This window comes from Ovis canadensis, chromosome 25 (genome assembly GCF_042477335.2).
Source record: "Ovis canadensis isolate MfBH-ARS-UI-01 breed Bighorn chromosome 25, ARS-UI_OviCan_v2, whole genome shotgun sequence".
NCBI classification, from domain to species: domain Eukaryota; kingdom Metazoa; phylum Chordata; class Mammalia; order Artiodactyla; family Bovidae; genus Ovis; species Ovis canadensis.
The window spans coordinates 47,255,864-47,280,665 of NC_091269.1; the positions used below are offsets into that span (position 1 = coordinate 47,255,864).

The window sequence follows — 24,802 nt, forward strand, 5'->3', positions numbered from 1 at the left end:
GAGTTGATTATCTTCATTCTCCAGAGATCTGGTCATGGGACTCCCCCAAGTGGTGAGACTAAGACTTAATTGGCAATTATCTTTATGTATTACCTGTTCAGTAGTGTCATTATCTGCCTAGTTGCTGAAGGCATTTACTTTTGTGACCTCTTGATATTCTATAGCCTGCCCTTTCAGACATAACTGAGTTAACTTTTTCTATGTACTTTACAGCACATATATCCCCCTTGAATGTACAAAGGGATCAGCGGGGGTTTTAAAGCTCCAGTGGGATAATAAGATAAAAGAAGGGGCCATGCCTCCTTGAACCGCATACCCCATACCACCACATACCCCATTGATGGAGTACTGGACAACTGCCTATTCTGCCAGCTGAGGCTGGTAGGAAGAAGTTCAGTGCTTAGGTACTGTGGACTAGCCTTGAAGTTCTTAACGTTTGGTCAACAGACTCCAGTAAAAGTTCTGTGAATATGGATGAGAAGAGAAAAAGTTATTTTTAACCCCAACTGAAATTGAGTATTTCAGTTAACACTGGGAAACAACAGTATTATTAGCAATACCTATATGAAACCACAATATTTTATACATTACAGTTTGTTACAGATGTCTCAACATTTATACTCATCACAGGGAAGCCTCGTGTGCTGCCGTCCACGGGGTGGCAAAGAGACACGACTGAGTGACTGAACTGAACTTCAAAATTATGGTAGTTACACTTGCAGCTAGACTTTATTTAATGTACAAAGAATTACTGTCTTACACATTTACTAATATTTTGATAATTGTATATCAACATAAAATATTTTCTTTGTAATTCTTTGATTTAATCTACTTATAAACAATCTGAGGGACCTCCCAGGTGGTCCAGTGATTAATACTCTGCATCCAGTGCAGGGGGCGCAGGTTCAATCCCTGTTCAGGAAACTAAGATTCCACATGTGGCCAAAAATGTATAAATAAATACTTAAAAAAAACTATGGGGGGGGGGGTGGTGTCCAGGTCTTCACCAGGCTGCTATGGCACACACATAAAAAAGGTTAGGAACATCTAGACTCAAAAGCCCCACTGACAACAGTTCTACCACCTCCCGAAATCAAATGCCTTCTTTTCCTGGTGCTTCGCCAATTAGACCCCATAAAAAGTCTTCTGGAATGCAGGCTTCTGAACTACAATTCCCAGAAGGTGGTGCGGCCCTGAGCCTATCCAGAGTTAGGACAATAACCCCACCCAATGGTTCCTGTGTTTGTCTCTTGACAGCCTACAATTCCCGACATGCGTGGCGGCTGTTTATTCCTTGGGAGTGTTTCGGGCGCCGACTTATTGCTGGGATCTATAGTCATTTCGTATACTTTTGGGGGTTGGCTTTCTCTTAACGGTACTGGGGGTGAGCTCCAGAAAGAAAATAAAAGTAGCATTTAAACCGCTCTCTTCTGTCCGCGCGCACCGGGTCGGGGTCCTGGGCGCGCGAGGGCGGAAGTGGTGGTGGCCGGCGCGGCCGGAAGTTCAGATCAGCTGATGGGGGAGGCGGTGCCGCAGCCTCTAAGAGGCCCCGGCTGCCGAGCGCTTCGTCCGGGCCCTGAGTCTCCGAGTCTGGCTGCGATCCCTGTTCACACCGAGCAGTTGGGCAAGGCCCCGTCCCATATCTCTCCCAGGCCTGAGATCCTCGCCCGGCACGGCCGCCCTGAGCGCCCCGGCCACCCCCAGCCCCGGCTCGCCCCTCAGGCCCCGGGCCTCCCCACAGTCCCCGGCCGGCGGCCCAGGCCCCGGATCCGCGGGGGGGGACCCGGCTCCGGGGGGTGCGGGCCCCATGGAGCTGATGTTCGCCGAGTGGGAGGACGGAGAGCGCTTCTCCTTCGAGGATTCGGACCGCTTTGAGGAGGATTCTCTCTGTTCCTTCATCTCCGAGGCTGAGAGCCTCTGCCAGAACTGGCGGGGATGGCGCAAACAGTCAGCGGGGCCCAATTCCCCCACTGGCGGCGGTGGCGGAGGTGGCAGTGGCGGTACCAGAATGCGAGGTGAGAGAGTGGGCTGGCCGTGCCCCGGCCTGTCTCTAGGGCTGTCCCTGGCCGGGAGCTGTCCCGGACCGGGAGCTGTCCCAAGCTTAGAACGGACTTCAGGACTCGCTTTTCCGGTCTTCCTGGGGCTGCTTTCTCCACAACTGCGTGTGTGTGTGTGCGTGTGCGCGCTTTTCCGGTCTTCCTGGGGCTGTCTTCTCCACACCTGCGTGTATGTGTGTGTGTATGTTGGAGTGATGACTGGGGAATCCTGAGTTGGATAGGATTAACAACAGAAAGTAGATCTTTTGTCGTTCATTGGCCTTAGAGATAGGGTAAAAGGGAATTCCCACTTTGACTTGGGAGTACTTATCCAGTTCAGCCTGAGGCAGGGCAGAAAATAGAAATGAATATGAGTAGGGGGCGGATTGTGAAGAAGTGACCACTTGAAGTGTCACCCCATTGCAAAGTGCACTTGGAGCTGCTTCTTCAAGGTGATGATCTCTCATCCCAGCTGCACCAAGAAGGGATTCCATCCGCAGGAAAGTGGAGGTGAACTGGCTGGTGAGAGCAGATGTCACATAGGTTTAGATCAGAGGCTTGGTTCCTGGCCGTGTGTTCAGAAACCATGGCTGGGACCAATGTATTAAAACCTTAGATTTCCATCACCTGGAGCCTGGGGAGGAGTGTAGATACTTGTCTCCAGAGTCTCATGAAACATTCTTGTTTTCATTTGAGTTTCTTCCATCCTTGGGCCTTTCAGTGAGTTAACTGATTAATGCTGTGAAGGATTTGTTTTTATTAAAGAGGACGGAAGAGAAGAGTCTTGATAGCTGAAGTCCTGAAGGCTCAGGACATTCTTTCTTTGCCTTCCTCAAGGCACAGTTTTGTCCTGGGCTTCATTGCAAGTGGACTTTTTTCACCAGTTGAGGGGTTTAATTTGTGATTCTATTCTGGACATTCTAAGGTCCTGTTTTTCAAACTGCCCTGCAGAGATTTCCAGCACTCCTTAGGGAAGGAGAGAAACTTACATGTGTCACTACTTAGAAGTGATACTGTTTATTTTCACTTAGATACCATATGCCCTGTACACACACAGACACCCACGTGCACAGCGGCAGTCTCACTGTGGGTCTTCAGTGGCCGCTCTGCTTCTTACATATTTGCATGTGTGGGTAGGCTTGGGGCTTAGAGCTCCCTCATTTTGACGGAAATAACTGAAGATGGTGAAGATTTTTAACATAAATCAACTATACTGTGATACTGTGAAGTTGCTCAGTTGTGTCCGACTCTTTGCAACCCCATGGACTGTAGCCTACAGGGCTCCTCCCTCCATGGAATTCTCCAGGCAAGAGTACTGGAGTGGATTGCCATTTCCTTCTCCAGGGGATCTTCCCGACTCAGGGATCGAACCTGGGTCCCCTGCATTCCAGGCAGACGCTTTAACCTCTGAGCCACCAGAAATCAACTATACTCCAGTTAAAAAAAAAAAAAAAGTTTTCAACATGTTGGTATCTTCTTGAACAGGTTAAAATCTAGGAAAACACGTCATTTCCACCCCTCCCCAACCCGACCCTAACCCGACCCTTCTTCGGTCGCTGACTGAAAGAACCAGAGGAAACTTAACTTTTTTTAGAAAAGTTCCTTTCCGCTCCATCATTTTCTAATATGTGTTTTAATCTATCAGTTTGGTAAAATATGCAGTTTTTGTATCTTTTTGACTAAAACAATGTGTCACACTTTGAATGGTAACTGCATTCAACTCCAGGTGATTCCAGGAGCAGCAGTCAGGTTACCTTAGGATAACCTAACCCTGTCCCAATCCCCCACCCCAGGGCGTTTGTTGTGGAAAGCCAGAGTTCAAGTGTGGCAAAGAAAGGGCAGACTCTCTTGCTTCCGGAGGCTCCTCTCTTGAACTCTTCTGGGTTCTAGACTGCCTTTCCTCCTTAGGTGGAGGCACGGAGTCATTTAGAGAAAAAGGATAGTTTTTTTAAAAAAGCAGTTAGAGAAGAGAATGGCTGGTGAGATATATTAACAGTGTAATATGAATCTAAAGTGCTAGGTATATGGGAAACTAGATGCCAAGCCAAGTGAGACTAATTACTTTCTGGGACCCTGGAACACACCTGTTTGGCCAGGAGTTTCTGGGACATCCCAGGCATCTTCCAGCAGCCTGTTGCCTGGGGTTTGTTTAGCTCCCTTTCCTCAGATAGAGTCTTAAGGGTTAATGTATCCTGACAGAGGGGGTCCCTTGGTTTTTCATCCAGATGTCCTCCTTTCATGGTGAAAGTGGGAGACCCCAAGATGTGGCACTTGTATTGGTGCTGAATGATCATAGCCCTTTTCATTTCCCTTCCTCTTTCTCCTCACCTTGACCTTTGTTTCCATAGATGGACTGGTGATCCCACTGGTGGAGCTGTCAGCAAAGCAGGTGGCATTTCATATCCCATTTGAAGTGGTGGAGAAAGTTTACCCCCCGGTGCCTGAGCAGCTACAACTCCGAATTGCTTTTTGGAGCTTCCCTGAGAATGAAGAGGATATTCGGTGAGGCTAAAGGACTGGGGTGGAGGGGTGGGGCCCTGAAGTTCCGCACTGTGTGCCAGGCTTCCCAAGGAGCAAAGGAGATGCTGTGCTTGGGACTGTGGTAAAAAGACAGCAGGGGCAGGGAGTACCTGGAATTTTCCCCAAGAGGGTGTAACACTGGGGAGAGTGCCCGGGGCAGGGTAGTCTCTGACAGGATCTGTAGAAGGGTATTTGATACACATGGCCATGTCCTCTTTTTCACTCGCAGACTCTATTCCTGCCTGGCCAACGGCAGTGCGGATGAGTTCCAGCGAGGGGATCAGCTGTTCCGCATGAGGGCTGTGAAGGACCCTCTGCAGATAGGTACGGGTCCTGTCCTGCCTTGTGGTACTTCCGGCTCCTCCCTTTCCCTGTGTGAAGAGTTCAGGAACTACTGCAAGAAGCTGGAGCGGGTTGTCTAAATAACCACAGGTTCAAGCGCAGAGGCCTGCGTCTTGGCGGCTGTCCCCGGCCATACCCATGTTTCTTCCCAGGGTTCCACCTGAGTGCTACAGTGGTGCCGCCTCAGATGGTCCCCCCCAAAGGTGCCTACAACGTGGCTGTGATGTTTGACCGCTGCCGAGTCACTTCCTGCAGCTGCACCTGTGGTGCTGGGGCCAAATGGTGCACCCACGTCGTGGCCCTCTGCCTCTTCCGCATCCACAACGTGAGGCCCTCCCCACCTATCCTGGCCCAATCCTCCGCTCCATCCCCTCCTTCTCTGCTGCATCCCTGGCCACAGCGTGAACCCCTTCGCCTCCCGGACTCTGCCTCTCTGTCCCCAGCTCCAGTGTCGGCAAGTCTTTCCTCAGATTGTTTCACTTCTCTCGGTGCTCCCTTCAGGCTTCTGCAGTCTGCCTGCGGGCCCCCGTGTCAGAGTCCCTATCTCGGCTGCAGAGGGACCAGCTGCAGAAGTTTGCTCAGTACCTCATCAGTGAGCTCCCACAACAGGTGAGGGAGGTTGGCACACCCTTCTCCAGCCAGCTCTAGGGCTGTGTATCAGCCTTCCTGTGAGGCCCTGGCCTCCTCGGGTCACTTCTGCCTTTGTGTCCCTTTCTCCGGTCAGATCCTCCCCACAGCCCAACGTCTCCTGGATGAACTCCTCTCCTCCCAGTCAACAGCCATCAATACAGTGTGTGGAGCCCCGGGTGAGTGTGGTGAGGAAGAAGGGTAGCAGGAAGAAAGCAAGCTGGGGTTGCAGAGCGCCACTTACTAAAAAGGCAGATCCAAGCCCCTGCCTCCAGGTGACGGACTGCTTGTTACCCCCAGACCCCACAGCAGGGCCCTCCGCCTCCGATCAGAGTACGTGGTATTTGGATGAATCGACGCTCACCGACAACATCAAGAAGACACTGCACAAGTTCTGCGGCCCCTCCCCTGTGGTGTTCAGGTGAACTGGGTCTCTTCGTGCCATGTCTGTGGCGGGCTGTGGACAGATCCTTTGTCAGTGCCCGCCTCCCCCACCTGCATTCCCTGTGTCGGTTCCCTGCCTAGTGAAATCAGTGGGTGATGAGAATTTTAAGTAGTCACAGAGTGGTCTGTCCTCAGGTAAAGCATGCGTTATTTTTCTTCCTTTCAGCAACTGGGAAACTGAGGCAGAGAGCGATTAAGAATTTTTGTCAGGGTCATACTTCCCCCTGTACTTTGTGTTTTGACCCCTTTTGTGTCAAAGTCGTATTGTTCTTTCACCTGCTTTATTCAGCCCCATCTTAGGGTCATCATTTTCCACTCTGCGACTTTCACAGTGACGTGAACTCCATGTATCTGTCTTCCACGGAGCCTCCGGCCGCCGCTGAATGGGCATGTCTGCTGCGCCCTCTGAGGGGCCGCGAGCCAGAGGGCGTCTGGAACTTGCTTAGCATCGTGCGGGAGATGTTCAAGCGAAGGGACAGTAATGCTGCCCCCTTGTTGGAAATCCTCACTGACCAGTGCCTCACCTATGAGCAGGTAATTCTCCCAGAGCCAGGTAACCCCATGCTGGTTCATCCTCTCCCTTTCTCAGCCGCACCCCTTCTTGCTGACAGGGACACTGGAGCAGGCTACTCTGTCTTTCTCCAACTTAGCAGGTTCATCTCAGAGCCCTCTTTGTTTCCAGATAACAGGCTGGTGGTACAGTGTGCGCACCTCAGCCTCTCACAGCAGCGCGAGTGGGCACACAGGCCGGAGCAATGGGCAGTCTGAGGTGGCGGCCCATGCCTGCGCCAGCATGTGTGATGAGATGGTCACCTTGTGGAGACTGGCTGTGCTGGACCCTGCGCTCAGCCCCCAGCGGTAAGTCTCCCCCAAGGCTCACTACGGTCTGGTGGCGGCCCAGCCCTGGATGACCCAGCCTTCGTCTCCTCACGCACACACACTTACCACTGTTCTAGTCCTGGGGACACGGGAGGTGCTGAGCATTAGGTTTCCAGTGATTTATGAGTCCTTTTTCTGAGAGGCTTTCTTCCTTCCCTTCCGTAAGTAGCCCACTCTCCCAAATCCCTGATTGTTCAAGTGACGTCTATGGGGCTGGCTCAAGAAATGCTTCCCAGGGTCCTTCCCTGTAACCCGCTTTTGGGGTTCGTCATCTCCCCTCTGCACCCCTCCCTCCTTGGTACAGAGTGTAGCCGCCCCCACCTCCCAGCAGCGCGCCCCCTCTGTTCCCTCAGCCGCCGGGAACTGTGTGCACAGCTGCGCCAGTGGCAGCTGAAGGTGATTGAGAACGTGAAGCGGGGACAGCACAAGAAGACCCTGGAGCGGCTCTTCCCTGGCTTCCGGCCGGCTGTGGAGGCCTGCTACTTCAACTGGGAAGAGGCCTACCCGCTGCCCGGTGTCACCTACAGCGCCACGGACCGCAAGCTGGCCCTGTGCTGGGCCCGAGCCCTGCCCCCTCGGCCGGGCGCCTCGCGTGCTGGGGGCCTGGAAGAATCCCGGGAGCGGCCCCGGCCTCTTCCTGCCGAGCCAGCTGTGCGGCCCAAGGAGCCAGGGGCCAAACGCAAGGGATTGGGTGAGGGGGTCCCCACGTCACAGCGGGGTCCCTGCCGCCTCTCGGCAGAGGGGGGAGATAAGGCACTGCATAAGATGGGTCCAGGTGGGGGCAAAGCCAAAACACTGGGTGGGGCTGGCTGTGGGGGCAAGGGCTCAGTGGGCAGCGGGAGCAAGCGACGGCTGAGCAGTGAGGACAGCTCCCTGGAGCCGGATCTGGCTGAGATGAGCCTGGACGACAGCAGCCTGGCCCTGGGTGCAGAGGCCAGCACCTTCGGCGGATTCCCTGAGAGCCCGCCACCCTGCCCCATCCCTGGTGGCTCGCGAGGCCCTTCTACCTTCCTTCCTGAACCTCCAGATACTTACGAAGAAGATGGTGGCGTGTACTTCTCAGAAGGGCCTGAGCCTCCCACAGCCTCTGCTGGCCCCCCTGGCCTGTTGCCCAGGGAGCTCTGTACCCGGGACGACCTCCCTTCCACAGACGAGAGTGGCAATGGACTCCCTAAAACCAAAGAGGCAGCCCCTGTGGTTGGCGAGGAGGATGACGACTACCAGGCATACTATCTGAATGCCCAGGATGGGGCTGGGGGCGAGGAAGAGAAGGCTGAGGGTGGGGCCGGGGAGGAGCACGACCTGTTCGCTGGACTGAAGCCGCTGGAGCAGGAAAGCCGCATGGAGGTGAGGGGACTTGGACAGGACTCTGAGGGTGCCCCATGGCCACAGCAGGGAGAGGGACCATCAGCCTCTGTTTGGGAGTTAGAGGGCTGTTGTGCGATGGTTAGAATCCTGTGGCAGGCTCCTCACTGGCCTCGCTGCCTACAGTCCATTCTCTTCTGTCTAGTGATTTTCCTGGACTGTTTGGTTGTGTCACTGGTGCTTTAACTCTTCAGTGGTTTCCGTTGCCCTTAGGGTGAAAATGAAGGGCCTCGGCATGGCCTGCAAGGCTTCACTTGTTCTGATCTTTGCCTGCCTCTGCAGCTTCATCTAGCTGCTATCGTACTATATTCAGTTGAGCCATTCCCATAGCTTGCCATGCTCTCTTATATCCGTACTTGAGCATGGATTGGTCTGCCTGTCTGGAGTGTCTTTCCCTCATCTGGTTAGCCCCTGTTCCTTCTTCATGCCTCAGAGATCTTAGAGATCATGTCCTCTGGGAGGTCTTCTCTGAGACTGCCCCAGGGACCAGTGAGGTATCCTCCCCATCTGCTCCCCTCTGGACCTTCCCCAATAGTAGCTGGCTGCACACCTCTGTGTGTTCATGTGCCTGTGTTTCTAACTGGCTGTGAGTTTCTGGTGGGACTGGCACAGGGTCCAGTGGATTGTCAGTGCTCACGGGAGATGTGCTGCCTGAGTGAGTGTGCTGTCCTGCCCCTCGGGAGCATCAGGGATTCAACGCATCTGGTGCCCATGTCCTTTTTCCAGATACTGTTTGCCTGTGCTGAGGCCTTGCATGCGCACGGCTACAGCAGCGAGGCCTCCCGCCTCACCGTGGAACTTGCCCAGGACCTGCTAGCCAACCCGCCTGACCTCAAGGTAGAGCCGCCCCCTGCCAAGGTGAGAGAGACCCCTCACCCTTCCCTCCGCGTCACCCCCAACCCTCTCCCACACCCCCAGGCAAGAGTCTCCTCCTCCCTCCACCAAGGTGAGTCAGACTCATCCGCCTGCCTCCTTGTGCTTCCCTCGTTAGGGCAAGAAGAATAAGGTCTCTACAAGCCGTCAGACCTGGGTGGCTACGAACACGCTGACCAAGGCAGCTTTCCTGTTGACAGTGCTGAGTGAGCGTCCAGAGCACCACAACCTGGCCTTCCGAGTGGGCATGTTCGCCTTGGAGCTCCAGCGGCCCCCAGCTTCTACCAAGGCCTTGGAGGTCAGAGGTTCTGTCTGGACCTTGTACTGCCATCTCCTTGGAGCCTTGCACCTTGACATCCATCAGGTGTGAGCGGTCTGAGCTCCTCCCTGTGCCCTCAGGTGAAGCTGGCCTATCAGGAGTCAGAGGTGGCCACTCTGCTCAAGAAGATCCCTCTGGGCCCAAGTGAGATGAGCACCGTGCGCTGCCGGGCAGAGGAGCTTCGTGAGGGGACGCTCTGTGATTATCGGCCAGTTTTGCCTCTCATGTTGGCCAGTTTCATCTTTGATGTTCTCTGTGCTCCAGGTATGATGCCTGACTCGACAGGAAGTGGGGAACTGGAGCAGGGTAGCTTTCTCTAAGGAGAAACCAAGAGCCCCAAGGCTTTGAGCTCCCTTTAAGACACATCGGGCAGCTTCTTGGAAGAATCTAGAAAGATGAACATCTTGGGTTTGTTCCCTTTTATTCTGTCCCATGTTACTTCTGCCTGTGTAACTTATCCCAACTTTTATCCAGTGGTTTCTCCCACGGGTTCCCGACCCCCAAGTCGCAACTGGAACAACGAGATGCCCGGGGACGAGGAGCTGGGATTTGAAGCAGCAGTTGCTGCCTTGGGTGAGTCTGTCAGTGTCTTGAGCCCATGTGTGAGCTAAGCCTGGCTCAGGCCGTGAAGGGCGTTGAGACATGGGCCCTCTGTGGAAAGGGGAAAGCTAGCGTAAGATGTAGGGCCTACAAGACTGTCAAGAATTTAGGGCAAAGACGTGTGCTGTGAACATTGGGTGTTACAAGGACAGCAAAATCAAACTCCAGGGTAAAGCTCTAGGAAGGGGATGGAGTATGGGATGTGAGTTAAAGGATCCATTAAGTTCCAGGTAGGTGGATAAAACACTGTGAGTAAAGGCCCAGGGGCAATCAAGTCTCCATGAGAGTGAGGAGCCCAGCTTCCCTGAAGTGATGGATGTGTCAGGACAGTAGAGGGGCCAAACTATGAAAGCCTTAGAAAGCAGACCAGAGTGTAGGCAGTGGGCACCTTCCACAGGGAATACAGGTTGAACTGGAACCCCTTATTTCACACACTGGTGGCTGGGAGCCCGGTCCTGGGAGTTCTGGCCACTCACAACCCCTGGGCGCCTCTTTTGTCACAGGCATGAAGACAACAGTGAGTGAGGCAGAGCACCCGCTGCTGTGTGAAGGCACACGCCGGGAGAAGGGCGACCTTGCCCTGGCCCTGATGATCACTTACAAAGACGACCAGGCCAGACTCAAGAAGGTGAGGGGCTGTGGCACTGAGGTTCACAGGCAAAGAGCAGATTTTACCACCTTCCTCGGGGTTCCAGTATGATGAGAAAAGGGTTGTTCTTTAAGGAGATAGCGGGGGAATCTTGGAACACCTGGTCAGGAACACGAGAGACCATTGGTTCTTATAGGAATGCTTGGGCTTGAGGTGGAAGAAGAGAAGAGGGCATAAAATCGTTCGTTCATTTCAATATTGAATATGAACATACTCAGTCCTGTGGTCAGTGTTACAGGGCATACCAAGACATGTAAGCCAGCCCCTCTCTTCTAGAAGGTTCTCCTGTGGAGGAAAGCCTTGCTGAGGAGAAAGTTTTAAGCTCTACAAGGAGAAAGAAAAGTAATAGAAGACAGGAGATAAAAGGTCCTGTCACCACTTCTCTTTCAGATCTTAGACAAACTCTTGGACCGAGAGAGCCAGACGCATAAACCACAGACACTGAGTTCGTTCTATTCATCCAGCCGCCCGGCCACAGCCAGCCAGAGGTCTCCTTCAAAGCATGGGGGCCCATCTGCCCCAGGGGCCCTGCAGCCTCTGACCTCAGGCTCTGCAGGGCCTGCTCAGCCAGGGAGTGTGGCAGGGGCTGGGCCAGGCCCCACTGAGGGCTTCACAGAGAAGAATGTGCCTGGTGAGGTGGGGGCACTGGGCAGGGGGGATGAATGGTCTGGAGCCATGTTGGGTTCCCCTTTCCCAGGCTCATCCTGGTGTCCTATTTTCCTGATGTAGAGAGTTCCCCACATTCCCCCTGTGAGGGCCTTCCACCTGAAGCAGCTCTGACCCCAAGGCCAGAGGGGAAGGTTCCCAGCCGTCTGGCACTTGGCAGCCGTGGAGGCTACAACGGACGGGGCTGGGGCTCACCAGGGCGGCCTAAGAAGAAACACACAGGTATGACAACCCATGGGATGACGTGGAAGGAAGGAGGTTCCTAAAGGTTGGAGTCTGACTTCTGGAGCAGATTTCTGAGACTGACTTGTCTTGTGGGTTAGGCATGGCCAGCATTGACAGCAGTGCCCCTGAAACAACGTCGGATAGCTCCCCAACCTTAAGCAGGAGGCCGCTGAGAGGGGGCTGGGCCCCTACCTCCTGGGGTCGAGGCCAAGACAGTGATAGCATCAGCAGCTCTTCCTCAGACTCCCTTGGCTCCTCGTCCTCCAGTGGAAGTCGCCGGGCCAGTGCCAGTGGAGGGGCCCGGGCGAAGACTGTTGAAGTTGGCAGGTCAGTGGGAAGAAATAAATACCCTTCTCTTCTGCCCTGGTCCACCCCGAGCGCCATATCCCTAGGGTCATGCAACCAGTCCCCCTCAGTGTCCTCACTTAACCCTGGTTTTTTCCAGCCTCCCTGGACACCCATTTCAGAGAAACCCCAATCCCGGTCCCTACCCCATTGCCCCTTCAGGTACAAGGGCCGCCGTCCCGAGAGTCATGCCCCCCATGTACCCAATCAGCCATCAGAGGCAGCTGCACACTTCTACTTCGAGCTGGCGAAGACAGTGCTGATCAAGGCAGGGGGCAACAGCAGCACTTCCATTTTCACACACCCATCTTCCTCAGGGGGCCACCAGGGTCCTCACCGCAACCTGCACCTTTGCGCCTTTGAGATTGGGCTTTATGCCCTTGGCCTGCACAACTTTGTTTCTCCCAACTGGCTCTCACGTACTTACTCTTCCCACGTTTCCTGGATTACAGGTAAATCTAGTATCTTGTGATCTGGGTATGGGAAGGGAATTAATGCACGGTGGTAAAAGCCTTATCCTTGTAGTTCCTGACCTGATAGGAGAGACACCATTCCCATTCCCACTGCCTCTGTTAACCACATCCTGTTCTCTCCTTTTCCCGAAGGCCAGGCAATGGAGATTGGGAGTGCAGCCCTGACTATACTGGTAGAATGCTGGGATGGGCACCTGACGCCCCCTGAGGTTGCGTCCCTGGCTGACAGGGCATCACGGGCACGAGACTCCAACATGGTGAGGGCAGCGGCGGAACTCGCCCTAAGCTGCCTGCCTCATGCCCATGCGTTGAACCCCAATGAGATCCAGCGGGCCCTGGTGCAGTGCAAGGAGCAGGTATTTCTAGAGGCCACTGGGGACCTGCTTTGGGACATCTGGGCAGGAAGGTTGGGCATGGGAAAAACTGATGGCCCAGGTCTTGATTTCACAAGCCTGGCATTCATGAACTATCCGATTGGTCCTCTCATGGTGACAGTTGACATAGTAACGTGCTTTAATATCCATTACATCCTTTACAACTCTAAGGATAGGACTATTCCTATACCAGAGAGATTCTCACTGGGGGTGGAGTCCTTGGGGAAGGCCTGAGGGAGATGATGGAACTCGGCTGGGAGTAGCTGAATTAGGTTGGAACTGGGACTGCAACTTGGGTCTTGACTTCTGCTGGTCAACAGAGATTTGTTCATTGTCTATGTGAAGCATTCACCGCGCTGACAGACTCTGAACATTGGCTCTGACCTTGGCTGCCTCCCCAGAACCAGCCAACTCTGAAGAAGCGTCAGCATTTGTCATCTAGAACTGTCCCTGAGTAAACCTCTTCATCCTTAACCCTCTTTGCCCCTCCCTTTCAGGATAACCTGATGTTGGAGAAGGCCTGCATGGCAGTGGAAGAGGCGGCTAAGGGTGGGGGCGTATACCCCGAAGTGTTGTTTGAGGTTGCTCACCAGTGGTTCTGGCTATATGAGCAAACAGCAGGTGGCTCATCCACAGCCCGTGAAGGGGCTACAAGCTGTAGTGCCAGTGGGATCAGGGCAGCTGGGGAGGCTGGGCGGGGGCTGCCTGAGGGCAGGGGGGGCCCAGGGACTGAGCCGGTTACGGTGGCGGCGGCGGCAGTGACAGCAGCCACAGTGGTGCCAGTCATCTCGGTGGGGTCCAGTTTATACCCAGGTCCAGGCCTGGGGCACGGTCATTCCCCTGGCCTGCACCCCTACACTGCTCTGCAGCCCCACCTGCCCTGCAGCCCTCAATACCTCACCCACCCAGCTCACCCCGCCCACCCCATGCCTCACATGCCCCGGCCTGCCGTCTTCCCTGTGGCCAGCTCTGCATACCCGCAGGTGAGACCAGTGTTCTGCTGGGAGGCTGGGCATGTGGGGGAGCTCCCTGGGGGTTCACAGGGGTTGGAGGAGGGCACTCTGGGAGGATGGTGGGGCTGTCCCAGAGTCCTGGTGAGGGGGCGGGAGTCGGGGGACCAGCCCGACTATGCTAAGAAACGCAGGGATGCCCAGGTCTGGATGAACGGGAGAGAGCTCCATCCTAACACAATTTGCTTCTCTCCTGTTTCTTCTCCCCACTTCTAGGGTGTGCATCCTGCATTCCTAGGGGCTCAGTACCCTTACTCGGTGACTCCCCCCTCACTTGCTGCCACTGCTGTGTCTTTCCCCGTCCCTTCCATGGCACCCATCACAGTACATCCCTACCACACAGAGCCAGGCCTCCCACTGCCCACCAGTGTGGCCTGTGAGTTGTGGGGACAGGGAACAGGTGAATGGAGGGGTGGCACGCTGGGCAGGGGAGGTGGGGAGGGAATCCTCTGTCCCTCTTCGGGCTCTTGAGTTCCTCACACGGCGTCCATCCTACCCTCAGTGAGCAGTGTCCATCCAGCTTCCACGTTTCCAGCCATCCAGGGTGCCTCACTGCCTGCCCTGACCACGCAGCCCAGCCCTCTGGTGAGCGGGGGTTTTCCACCACCCGAGGAGGAGACCCACAGCCAGCCTGTCAACCCACACAGCCTACACCACCTGCATGCTGCCTACCGAGTCGGTGAGAGGAGGTCCCTTTCGGCACCCCCACCAGCAGTGCCAGAGGCTCTTTAGTGGCCCTTCCCCACCCTGTCTCTTCGTTTGTTTACTGGGGGGCTAGGTGATAGGCTAAGGGGTAGGGGATGGACCCTCACCACGGTCCCACCCTTTTCTCCCAGGAATGCTGGCACTGGAGATGCTGGGTCGCCGGGCACACAACGATCACCCCAACAACTTCTCTCGCTCCCCTCCCTACACTGATGATGTCAAATGGTTGCTGGGGCTGGCGGCAAAGCTGGGTAACACCTCCCCTCCCCAGGACCATTGTCCGCCCTCACCTGCTTCCCCACCTTCCTATCCCAGACCTCCTTCCTAGCTCTTGCTCAGAGTTGAGGCCTTGGTCGGGTATGTGTGCGTGCGCGGGGGGCGGGGGGTGACCTCAGCTCCTGGGGTGGAGGGAGGCTCTCTGCCAGGCCAGAGCTGAGAGAGTAAAGCTGGGTCCCTAGGGCAGAGGTGGCCACCCCCGTCTCATGCCCCTCCCCCTGCCCCCCAGGAGTGAACTACGTGCACCAGTTCTGTGTGGGGGCAGCCAAGGGGGTGCTGAGCCCGTTTGTGCTGCAGGAGATCGTCATGGAGACGCTGCAGCGGCTGAGCCCTGCTCACGCCCACAACCACCTGCGTGCCCCGGCCTTCCACCAACTGGTGCAGCGCTGCCAGCAGGCATACATGCAGGTGACCACCTGGGCAGTATGGAGCAGGGTGAAGCACCTGGGCAGGCAGGGGGAGAGGCCTGATCCTGTGCTCAGTGGCTTCTCCTCACTCCGTCCAGTACATCCACCACCGCCTGATTCACCTGACCCCCGCCGACTACGACGACTTTGTGAATGCCATCCGCAGCGCTCGCAGCGCCTTCTGCCTGACCCCCATGGGTATGATGCAGTTCAACGACATCCTGCAGAACCTCAAGCGCAGCAAGCAGACCAAGGAGCTGTGGCAGCGGGTCTCACTCGAGATGACCACCTTCTCCCCCTGAGTCTGACCCCCATAGGGCCCTATACAGGGACACAGGCCTCTGGCTATGGGGGCCCCTCACCAAGGGGGAATGAGTCTTGGCTGGACAGATCATCCCCACTCAGCTCCCCAGTAGCCCAGACTGGCAGCTGCTCTTGGGCTGTAGCTTGGGGCCAAGATGCCTCAGACCCTAGAAACCTAGGGTTGGGGGAGACAGCCCTGTCTGGGAGCGGGCATTGGGTGGCCTCTGGTATTTATTTGGCATTTATAAATATATAAACTTTTTTTACTCTCGTCTGCCTGGGCCTTTCCCTTCTTTCCCTCCATGTGTGGATGAACCCTGAACTAGGGCAGAGGAAAAGCTGGATGCTTCCTTTATTCTAGGTTTCTCCCACTCCAGCGAGGCAGACAAAACAGAAAAATAAGGACGTTTATTAAAGTCATTTCTAGCCCACAGCTAGGGCTCATACTCAGCTCTATGAGCCATCGTCCGACCTCATCCCCATTCAATGTGAATGACATTAGGGAGGCCGGGCCACAGGTAGATCCCATTGATCCCACGGTAAGGGGTCCCTCCCATAGCCAGTATAGATAGATACACTGCTGGGGATGAAGAGGGAAAGCACTGGATTAATACGTTCCTCTACCCTCTGCCTGGACCCTCTCATTCCCTCCACCTTCCAAGACCATGGGCCAAAGGTGCCTAGTACCACCTTGCAGGGTATCAAGGGAATCCCCTTTATTATACCCCAAAACTATGGCAAAGGGATGCCCTACCCTTCTCAGCCATCCCAGGCCTGAAGGCCACTGAGGTAGAAGGGGGAGGGACTGCCCTGCTCTGGAGCTTGCCCCTTAGGGAAGCAGGGGGCTTTTGCTGGTACAAGAGGCTGATACATCAGCCCGAACTGGAATGTTGTAGTTCTTCTCGAAGCCATGAGGGCACTGGCTGTCCAAGCCGGCTCAGCAGCTTTGACAGCTCCAAATTGTGGTTCCGGAAAAAATCCATAAGGAAAAGGCGGGACTAACAAGAGGAAAAATGAAGTCAGAATGGTAAGGAGTGGACAGGATCAGATCTTAGACATGGAGAGGGAAACCCTGTCCCTGGTTTTCCTTACCTCAGCGTCCATATCTGGGTACTTCCGGCCTTTGCTCTTGCCTAGACAACGAGTCTTGCCACCTTCAAGTCCCTGGCACCAGAATCCCTTATCTTCATCAAACCTGCTCAACAGGAAAAGGCCATGAAGTAACAGAAAAGAAATCCAGGCCCCATAAATGAACACTACAGCCTCTCCCAGCCCACAGGGCACATGCCTCTCCTTGCAAGACAGGGTAAATTCATTTCTCTTCCAAACAGACATGGTCAACCTGCGTCCCCATTTCCCCCAGAGTCATCCTCCCCTGGGTCATGCTCTCCCACCTGAGGGTCCGTGTGTAGTTCAGAAAGGGTGTGATACCCAGGAACTTCTGGATGCTCTCCATTGAGGCAGCTGGGTTGGTACGCAGCTCTTGCCCATCCACAATCAGCAACTAAAGGAACAGGGATGTTCCCTCTATATTCCTTAAAAGCCACTGGGCTGACAGGAAAAGGAAGGGGACCCCCATGAGGGCTACTGGGGAACTGTACCTGTCCAGAGGGGTAGTAAGTCAGCCAGCGTTGTAGATGAGTGGAATAGTAGCCGGGGACAAGACAACGGTTTTGTAGGGAACGAAGTGCTGGAGGGGCCTGGGAGGAGGCTGAAATCACCTGGTAGAAGGTATAGTTCAAAGCAACTGGGTCTCCATGTGCTCGCTGATGCTGAAGGACAAGGAACAGGAAGGGAAGGAATCGGTGACCTGACAATTATTCTGCCTTCCCTCTTGGTCTGGTGAACAGACCCCTCCCCAAGGCACTAGCCTGCTTTCCCTACCCTCATTCCTTCCAGTCTCTCCAGCAGTCACCACCTCTTATGTTCTAGTGTATCCCGAGTTTCAGACTCACCTGGTACCAGGAGTATGCCCTGTCAGCAGGGTTGGTGAGCACAGTGATGATCTTGGCTCGTGGCAGGAGGGCAGCTCCCCGCCGTGGTACAACCTCTGAGTCAAAGTACGTGGCACTTTTCTCAAATAGGAAATCAGTGCTGGCATTGGAAGGGACAGGGAAGAAATCCATGTACCTAGGAAGTAGTAGACAGGAGAGGAAGACAATTTGCAGAGAGAAGGGGCCAGATGCCTGTGCTGGTGGAAGCAGGAATCGGGGGGGTTTAAGAGGAAAGGAATGTTCTGAGAAGCATCCCAGGTCTCACCAGTCAATGCCCTTGTGGTAATTAGGGCCATTGAAGAACTGAATCTCCTCAAAGGTGCTGGGGCTAGGAAAACTGCTAGTCACAGCTGGGTGCAGGCTCAGGAAGAAGTGAATAGCTGTGGTCCCTAAACGGGAGAGAAAGTCCAGACCATGGTGGGAGAGAACCCAGCTCAACAACATCAGCTTGAAAGAGGTCAGAAAACAATCACTCTGGGTAGTAAAACACCCTTTGGCCAAACTAGAGCGAGAAAAGAAAAGCCAAAGAGAGGTCCAGGGAAGGGTCAAAATGGTTCTCAGCCTTGACTGCGCATCGGAATCACTTGTGGACCTTTAAAAAACAACGGCGACAAAAAAAGACATAATTCTGATATACAACCAGGCTAAGAATCTCTCAAGGGGACTTCCCTAGTGGTCCAGTGGTTAAGAATCTGCCTCACAGTGCAGGGGACACCGGTTTGATTCTTGGCTGGAGAAGATCCAGTATGTTGTGGAGCAACTAAACCTGCTCGCCACGCATTCTAGAGACTGTGCTCCACAACAAGCCACAATGAGAAGACCACACATCACACTAGACAGCAGTCCCCTGCTCACTTGCTGCAACTAGAGAAAGCCCGCACAGCAACGAAGACGCAGCACAGCCAAAAACGAAAGCGTCACTCAAGGGACTGGACTGATGAGGGGTGGTGTGAGAAGGGGACTCCTCGGCCAGAGAATTCTCTGGGTTTAAGGCAAGGCGACAGAAACTGGCTGAGGACGACTCACCCGTCTTCTGAGGTCCCACGATGAGGAACTTGGGCAGCCGATCACAGGTTTTCTCCTTGGACCAGATGTCTTTGTGCCTCTTGTCGTCACAGGGATTCTGAAGGTGAGGCCAATAATCAGATAATCTTTTCCTCAGCAGCCACCCCCATCACGTCTCTAGGTTAGCCTGCGCTCCACTTCTACCTGCCAAAGGGGGCTTCGCTCTTGAGGGAAGAGGTCAAAGTACTTTCGTGCGAGAGGGACAGGAGGAAGGGTCTGTAGGCGCAGCCTCGTCCAGCACTGGAGAAAGCGCACCAGGCTCTCAAAGGTATACAGGCCCAGCCGATCGTTTCCATAATTAGACAGATGAGTCATAAAGATGCTGATCTGAAAGGGGGTGCCTGCATGTCAGATTTGGAGAGCCTACCCCACTTCAAAAGCTGGCTTGGTGAGTAAGTCTCAGCCTGCAAACACACTGGCTGTCCCATCTTCTAGTCCTTCCTCTCGGCACCTTACCGGATTAAGCAGCACTGTCAGAAAAAGTTCTCCACCTCGGATGCTCCGGTCGAGTTCACGAGAGCCTCCTGGATACTCATTATAGAAGATTGTGTGAGTGAAGAGACCACACGTCTGCCGTGGCAGCACCTGAAGAAAAAAAGAGAAAAAACAGGGAGAGATGAGATTGGAAGGTAGAATGAGAACTAAAAGGCATCTACAGAAGACTAGACAGAAGACTTGAGGCATTTTAGGATTCCTTGGGTTTACAGAGAACAGCTTGAAGTTACAGCAATAAAGCTCTTGCTCTATGCATTATGCGTTTTCACCCCTCTACCCCCTATTATTGTGGACGAGCTTGGATAATGCAGGTTGGAGGCTGGCCGATTGTGGGAGTTTGATTCAGGTTTGTACTGGGAGACAGTCCCTCACCATAATGCCATTGTGAATGAAGCCACGGCGGTAGCGGGCAGGGCGGAGATGGGGGTACTCCTCAGTGCTGGTCACCTGGATGCCCCACACAGATTTCCAGGCTTCATAGAGCTGTGTGTGGATGGGGTACACGCCGGAGTGGTGGGGGGCCACAGCATACCCCAGATCCGTGGGAATCCCATGCTCCTGGGAATGGGGCATAGACTCTCACCAGGATCTGGTGAGGTTTGGGGAGTAGAGGGTAAAGGGGGGATGCCTCCACAGAAAGAAAATACAAAAGGATAAGGAAAGGGTACTCCGCTAGGGAAAGGTCGAAAAGGAAGCATTATCTTTGGGGAAAAGTATGGGGAAGAGATCCAAGGGGGTCTCACCAGAGCAAACTGTTTGTTGAGCCTCATCTGGTCAGCCAGCACGGAGCGATTGTGGAACAGATGTGGCTGCATGTGGCTCCACATGTGGGGGAACCACCAGAATTCTTGGCGGTGCTTCAGCAGCATGTCGTCCCCAGCATCCTCCTCCTCTGTCCCTATGACCACACACTGACCACTGACCACAGCCAGTTAGACCCTGGTCCTCCTTCGTTCTGTACCAACATGGACCGTTTTCCATCCTTGGGACAAGACAGCTGACCTCTGCCCACCTAGGACTATTTTCCCCATTGCCAACCTGCCCTCCAGCCACCCATGCTAAACCAAAATTCCCAGCCACTGCTAGCTCCTCACAGCATTCTGACCCCAAACCTTGCCCCCTTTCTCCAACCTGTCTGCCCAGGAGGATGGGCAGTGAAGGGACAGATCAAACTAAGACTGATATGCTGAAGGGACAAGTGAACGAGCTCACCAGTATGATAGAACTTGCCCGAGAAGCCCAAGTTGAAGGTGAAGTTGGGGACTAAGGTCCTGAGTTTGTTCTGGGTGGTCAACAGGGCCTAGGAAGAGTAGCAGGAACATGAGAAATCAGGAGAGAGCAATCTAAAGAGAAAACTGAGAGGTTGCATTCTTCTTGCCTGTAAAAGGGCAGGGAGCATTACCTATGACAAGCTTAGAATCAAGGGAGGGAGTCTGAAAGGACAGAGCCTGAAACAGCTTCTAAGGAAAGAAATCAAAGTCAGGAAAAAGAAAGACTGACCTCAACATCAGCCACCTTCATGCGGGTACCTTCCTTGCCCACAAAGATGTCATCGATGTCTACCAAGATGTAACGGTCAAGGTCCAAGCAGAGGCGCTTGCCAGTGAGGTATGCAACGGCATCGACGAAAACTAGCTTGTGGAGCCAGAAGGAGAGGCCGTGACCGAAGAGCACCCGCTGGATGCCGTCGTGAAGCCCCAGGTCCTGCACCACAGTGGGAAGCCGGGCCCGGTGAGGCACTGGTCCTGGTACAGGGGGCTCAGCCAGCCGAAGGCTGGCGAGAAGCACTGGTTCATAAGTGCTGTGGTTGGACTGGAAGACGGTCCAGTCATCACCGGGTAGTGGCCCAGGCTCCAGGCGGCTGGGACGTGTGAGATGCAGGAGTGGAGCTGTAGGATTCACTTGGTAGTCCCGAAGCCCCAAGTTTGAATGGAGAAAAAGGGGAAAGCCCTTGAGCTGGGCACTCAGTAGGCTATGCTCATGGGCTCGGAAAAAGCCAATGATGCCCACACCATACTCCACACAGTACCGGTCTAGCAGTTCCCGACTCCAGGCATCCAGGTTGACATACTTGAGCAGGTTCTCATAAATAACCAAGACATACCGGCCACGGGTATGATCAGTCAGTGTGGGCATGTCCCCTCGGCCAGGTGCCAGCTCAGTGCTATAACGAAAACGGCTAGACTCCAAGATGGCCACAATCTCCTGCCCCAGCTGCGAGTATGCACTCTCCACAAACACAAGGACCACGGGTTCAGTTCGAGCTGTCTCTGGAGGCCTGGGGGGCCGGGGAGGGACTGGAGGCCGCACGGGGCCAGGACCACCTGCCGCGCCACTGCTGCAGTCTCCCAAGGGGAGGGGCAATGGTTCCTTGGCCTTGGGGCTGGTGGATACGTAGTAAGCCAAGAAGCCCATGGAGCCCAGACTGAAAGCAATCAGCAGCAGTATGAGGCGGTGCAGTTCCAGCTGCCGAGCTGGGCGTACCACCTTCCACAGCTTGAGCATGGCGGGGAGGTGAGGCAGGGATGGGGACCACCTCAGGGGATGGGAGGTAGGAGTTCTATAGGCTGAGGCTCTCCGGGAGGGTAGAAGGATATGAAAAGAGGGGAAAGGGATTCCCGCAGGGTCAGCTCCCTGCAAAGGTGGAAACAAGTCCCCTTAGTATAGGGTAGAGGAGGTAGAAAGGGCAACAGGGGGCAACTGGACAGAGTTCATCGGTCTCAAGTCACCATGGCCCACTGGCCCATGCCTTCGGGATGCAAATCTAGTTAGGCTCCACCTTTGGTCCTGGCTGAGCTCGTCACATCAGATGTTAGACAGAGTTCCTCACAACCTGTAAGAGAAATTGGTGCATTACTTCTCTCCTTGAAACTGTCATTAATCCATCCCCCCATGCACCCCATCTCTCTTACCTCCTGCTCACAGGATGGTTTGTTCTCCAAGAACAAGCTCCTGCAGAAGAACAACACAATCTGAGTCTCATACCTTAGCTTCACAGACTGTTCCCTTTCTTAGAATGCTGACTAAATTCTCCTCCCTGAACTAAGTTCAGAACTGAAGCAGTATATCCAAGGTCTGGAAGAGAACAAATCTCCCATCAGTAAGAGGCCAAATAGCCCAGGACGCTGAAATGAACCTGCTCTGAAAGGAGTTCCCAGGCTGTGACTGAGCAATTGGTCAGCCAGTAGGGGCTCTGGTCTTCCTGTGAAGAAGGGAAGGAAAGCCCCAGAAGTCCCATGTTCCAACGAAATATCAGATAAGAGGAAACTCGTGTGTCTGTTAATCTCCCTCATCTATCAAACCCAACATCTCAGGCTAACAGCACTAACGAACTTGCAGTCAGGTGGACACTATAGTAGGGGAATTAAGGGGAAAGACAAATGTGCTAGCTAATGGTTCTATTACCTTCCAAGCCCAGAACCTGAGGATTCTCTTCCCCACTCCTTGTGAAAAATTACTCACCCCTGCTCTTTACCTCACCTGTGCCAATGTCAGGAGGGGTGATAAAAATGTAGCCCCAGAGCAGGCCACATCACTGGCACCTAAGAAAAGCTAGAGAGGTGAGACCAGAGTCTGTCTCCCTATCCACTCTACTTCTCCTTCCTAACTTAGCCTGGGTGGTACTACATCCTCATCCCTAAATGGCGCAGAAGGGTCCTGAGCCAGCCTAGACAGACATGAGGGATTGAGTCCTACTACAGAAACAGAGCAAGCTTGAGTAGGGCTGGGTGGCAGAGAGCAACAGGAGCTTAAGTAGTATCCAATCAATAACAGAAAAAGGACAAAGTACCGTCGGAAAATAGTTTTAAAGAGATCTACATTTTAGAGACTTTTTCCCTTAAGTAGACCAACTAGAAGCTTTACTGTCACTCTCCCCATCTTAATCATTTCTAGTAAGGCCAGTGGCTGGCAATCTCTACCACTCACCCCCCCACACACACATACACATTTTGGGGTGATTAAGCAGAGATAAGGGTCTTTCAGAATTAAGAAAGACAGTTTAAGAACAGTTCAGCTTTTGCCTGAGTAAAACTAACTGGCATGAAGAGAGCTGGGAAAGGATCAAAATGGTGATGGGAAGGGGTGAATCCTAAGACCTAGAGGAAACTTTTTGGGGTAAACACAGTAGTGAGAAGAAATCACTGTAGAATGGGGGAAGTAGATACTGGAGGGGTGATCACTCATAATGTTAGGGATAATAGTTAACATTTACTGGGGGCTTATCTTTGCCAGACATTTTTCTAAGAGCTTTCTCTATATTTAATGTTCACATCAGTCCTAAGAGGTAGGTAATATCCCCGTTTTACATAGGAGTAATTTGAGGTCCAGAGAAGCTTAGTAACTTGCCCAGGATCACACAGCTCAGTCAATGGAGGAATTGGGACTCAAAGTCAGGCCTGTCAAGCTCCAGCCCTGCTCTTAACCACTGCATTTTAGCTTCGGACCTAGAAGCAGCAGCAATATTCAGAGAAGGGGTGATGAGAAAGTCCTGGGGGAGGGCGCGGGGTGGGATGATAAATACCGAAGCTGGACCACGGCCGGGGAGGGGTTGCTGAACGTGTGCGCAACAGCGGCAGGAGAGCAACTGAGGTGGGGGCTGAAAAAGCCGGGGGTGTGGGCCCCGCGCTGGGAGACCAGCAGTGCAGATGCCGCGGGAGGAGGGGGACCTAGCAGCGACAGGAGCGTGGGGCGCTGGCACATGGGGTCACGAACGGAAGGCCCAGCTAGGGGGGACGTGGGTTCACAGGTGGGTATGCAGAGAGTAGGGCGTGAAGCACTCAAGGGGAAAGAAGGGGCTAGGGGCGCGCGGAGGAGAGTCTGCGGTGACATCGGGGCGGGCGTCGGGCTGGAAGAGCCCCGAGGCGGGGAGGCACCCGGGGCAAAGGGGGCCAGCCGAGAGGAATGAGGCCACGACCAGGGCGGCCTGCGGAAGGGACAGGGGGAGGGGAGCGCGGGCCGCCCCGAGGGGCCGCGGGGCCGCCCCTGCGGGCGGTTTCGGTGGCCACACTGAGGGAAGTCTGTGAGGGGAGAGCTGCGGGGCCCGTGGGCGGGGGCCACACTCAGCGGGGCTCTCCTCAAGGGCGGCTCACCCGGCGGACTGGGCGGCGTCCCCGCGGTCCCCGGGCTCCGCCACGTCCCGGGGCTGCCCGGCTTCCCTGCTCTCGGGGCCTCGGGCCGCGCCGCGGCGGCTCCGCCATCTCCGAGCGAACGTTCTGCCGCAGCCGGGCCCAACCACCGCTCCCACCGGGGGGAGGCGGCGCGCTGCCGCTCGCGGCCCCGCTCGGGCCCCCGCTGCCTCCGGGCCGGCCAGCCGCGCGGCCGAGGCGCCGGGCTGCGGAACGGTGCTCCTCAGCGCTCGGCTGAGCCGCGACCTCAGAGACAGCCGGCTCCGCGCGCCCCCGGCAGAGGCGCCCCCCTCCTTCCCGCGCGGTGGCACAACCTGGCGAGCGTCGGCGGCGCGGCTCCCGAGGCCGGGGCGGGCCGAGGGTGCGGGATCTTCCACTCGGCCCGGCGGAGGGGGAGCCGGGCCGGCACACTGAGGGGCGGCGGGGGAGGGGCTGGGCGGCCCTAGACGGGGGCGGGGCGAGACTCCGAGCTCACCTCCCGAGAGCGCAAGTTCTCCCCAACCCCAGTCCCAAACTCGCCCCGGCAATGCAGTGGGGTGATTGGAGGCTGATGAATTTAGGAGGAAGTTTTATTCTAAAATGGGTCCAAAAGGAATGGGAGGAGGTCCAGCTCTCCACCAGAAGCCTTGTAACCCAGGCTGTTAAATCTAAACCTCTGGCCATAAGCCTCCGACAGCAGTAACA

At 54.8% G+C, this 24,802-nt stretch overlaps 2 protein-coding genes and 1 non-coding gene across 11 annotated transcripts; 1 reads left to right on the plus strand and 2 right to left on the minus strand.

Moving 5' to 3' along the window:
• Window positions 1-1,517: 1,517 nt before the first annotated feature.
• ZSWIM8 (zinc finger SWIM-type containing 8) lies at window positions 1,518-15,712 on the plus strand. 8 transcript variants are annotated; one of them, XM_069572108.1, is made up of 26 exons: window positions 1,518-2,015; window positions 4,385-4,538; window positions 4,786-4,880; window positions 5,051-5,223; window positions 5,400-5,507; window positions 5,623-5,704; window positions 5,826-5,946; window positions 6,302-6,503; window positions 6,652-6,827; window positions 7,202-8,195; window positions 8,940-9,071; window positions 9,205-9,384; window positions 9,486-9,669; window positions 9,880-9,978; window positions 10,509-10,633; window positions 11,045-11,285; window positions 11,384-11,542; window positions 11,644-11,872; window positions 12,053-12,342; window positions 12,496-12,719; window positions 13,235-13,720; window positions 13,964-14,123; window positions 14,250-14,426; window positions 14,584-14,703; window positions 14,958-15,136; window positions 15,234-15,712. In XM_069572108.1, exons 1-26 carry the CDS (start codon window positions 1,808-1,810, stop codon window positions 15,435-15,437), a joined length of 5,502 nt encoding a protein of 1,833 aa, XP_069428209.1. In that variant the 5' UTR covers window positions 1,518-1,807; the 3' UTR covers window positions 15,438-15,712. The 8 variants fall into 8 exon arrangements, with proteins under 8 accessions (XP_069428209.1, XP_069428213.1, XP_069428211.1 ...); XM_069572112.1 differs by having other exon boundaries at window positions 1,544-2,015; window positions 13,964-14,147; XM_069572110.1 differs by having other exon boundaries at window positions 1,712-2,015; window positions 13,964-14,147; window positions 15,211-15,712.
• TRNAS-GGA (transfer RNA serine (anticodon GGA)) lies at window positions 3,386-3,458 on the minus strand. The gene has a single exon. It is a non-coding gene; the product is annotated as a tRNA-Ser (tRNA).
• Window positions 15,713-15,831: 119 nt separating the features above from the next.
• NDST2 (N-deacetylase and N-sulfotransferase 2) lies at window positions 15,832-24,502 on the minus strand. Of its 2 annotated transcripts, none has more exons than XM_069572117.1 (15): window positions 24,083-24,502; window positions 21,905-21,944; window positions 20,493-21,825; window positions 20,205-20,292; window positions 19,736-19,890; window positions 19,365-19,550; window positions 18,954-19,082; window positions 18,642-18,824; window positions 18,459-18,555; window positions 17,698-17,821; window positions 17,394-17,568; window positions 17,040-17,210; window positions 16,870-16,942; window positions 16,531-16,633; window positions 15,832-16,436 (listed from the first exon to the last, which is right to left on the minus strand). In XM_069572117.1, the coding sequence occupies exons 3-14, from the start codon at window positions 21,495-21,497 to the stop codon at window positions 16,572-16,574; spliced, it is 2,448 nt and encodes an 815-aa protein (XP_069428218.1). In that variant the 5' UTR covers window positions 21,498-21,825; window positions 21,905-21,944; window positions 24,083-24,502; the 3' UTR covers window positions 15,832-16,436; window positions 16,531-16,571. The 2 variants fall into 2 exon arrangements, with proteins under 2 accessions (XP_069428218.1, XP_069428217.1); XM_069572116.1 differs by having other exon boundaries at window positions 16,833-16,942.
• Between the last annotated feature and the right edge of the window lie 300 nt (window positions 24,503-24,802).

Bases quoted from the DNA above. Each gene is read 5' to 3' on its own strand.
- ZSWIM8 (XM_069572114.1), top strand. From the start codon at position 1,808: ATGGAGCTGATGTTCGCCGAGTGGGAGGACGGAGAGCGCTTCTCCTTC. The intron at 9,979-10,508 runs GTGAGTCTGTCA...CTTTTGTCACAG, and splicing joins AGCAGCAGTTGCTGCCTTGG to GCATGAAGACAACAGTGAGT. The intron at 11,543-11,643 runs GTATGACAACCC...CTTGTGGGTTAG, and splicing joins GCCTAAGAAGAAACACACAG to GCATGGCCAGCATTGACAGC.
- NDST2 (XM_069572116.1), bottom strand. From the start codon at position 21,497: ATGCTCAAGCTGTGGAAGGTGGTACGCCCAGCTCGGCAGCTGGAACTG. The intron at 18,825-18,953 runs GTAAGGTGCCGA...ACCCCCTTTCAG, and splicing joins TGACAGTGCTGCTTAATCCG to ATCAGCATCTTTATGACTCA. The intron at 17,569-17,697 runs GTGAGACCTGGG...ACTACTTCCTAG, and splicing joins TACCACAAGGGCATTGACTG to GTACATGGATTTCTTCCCTG.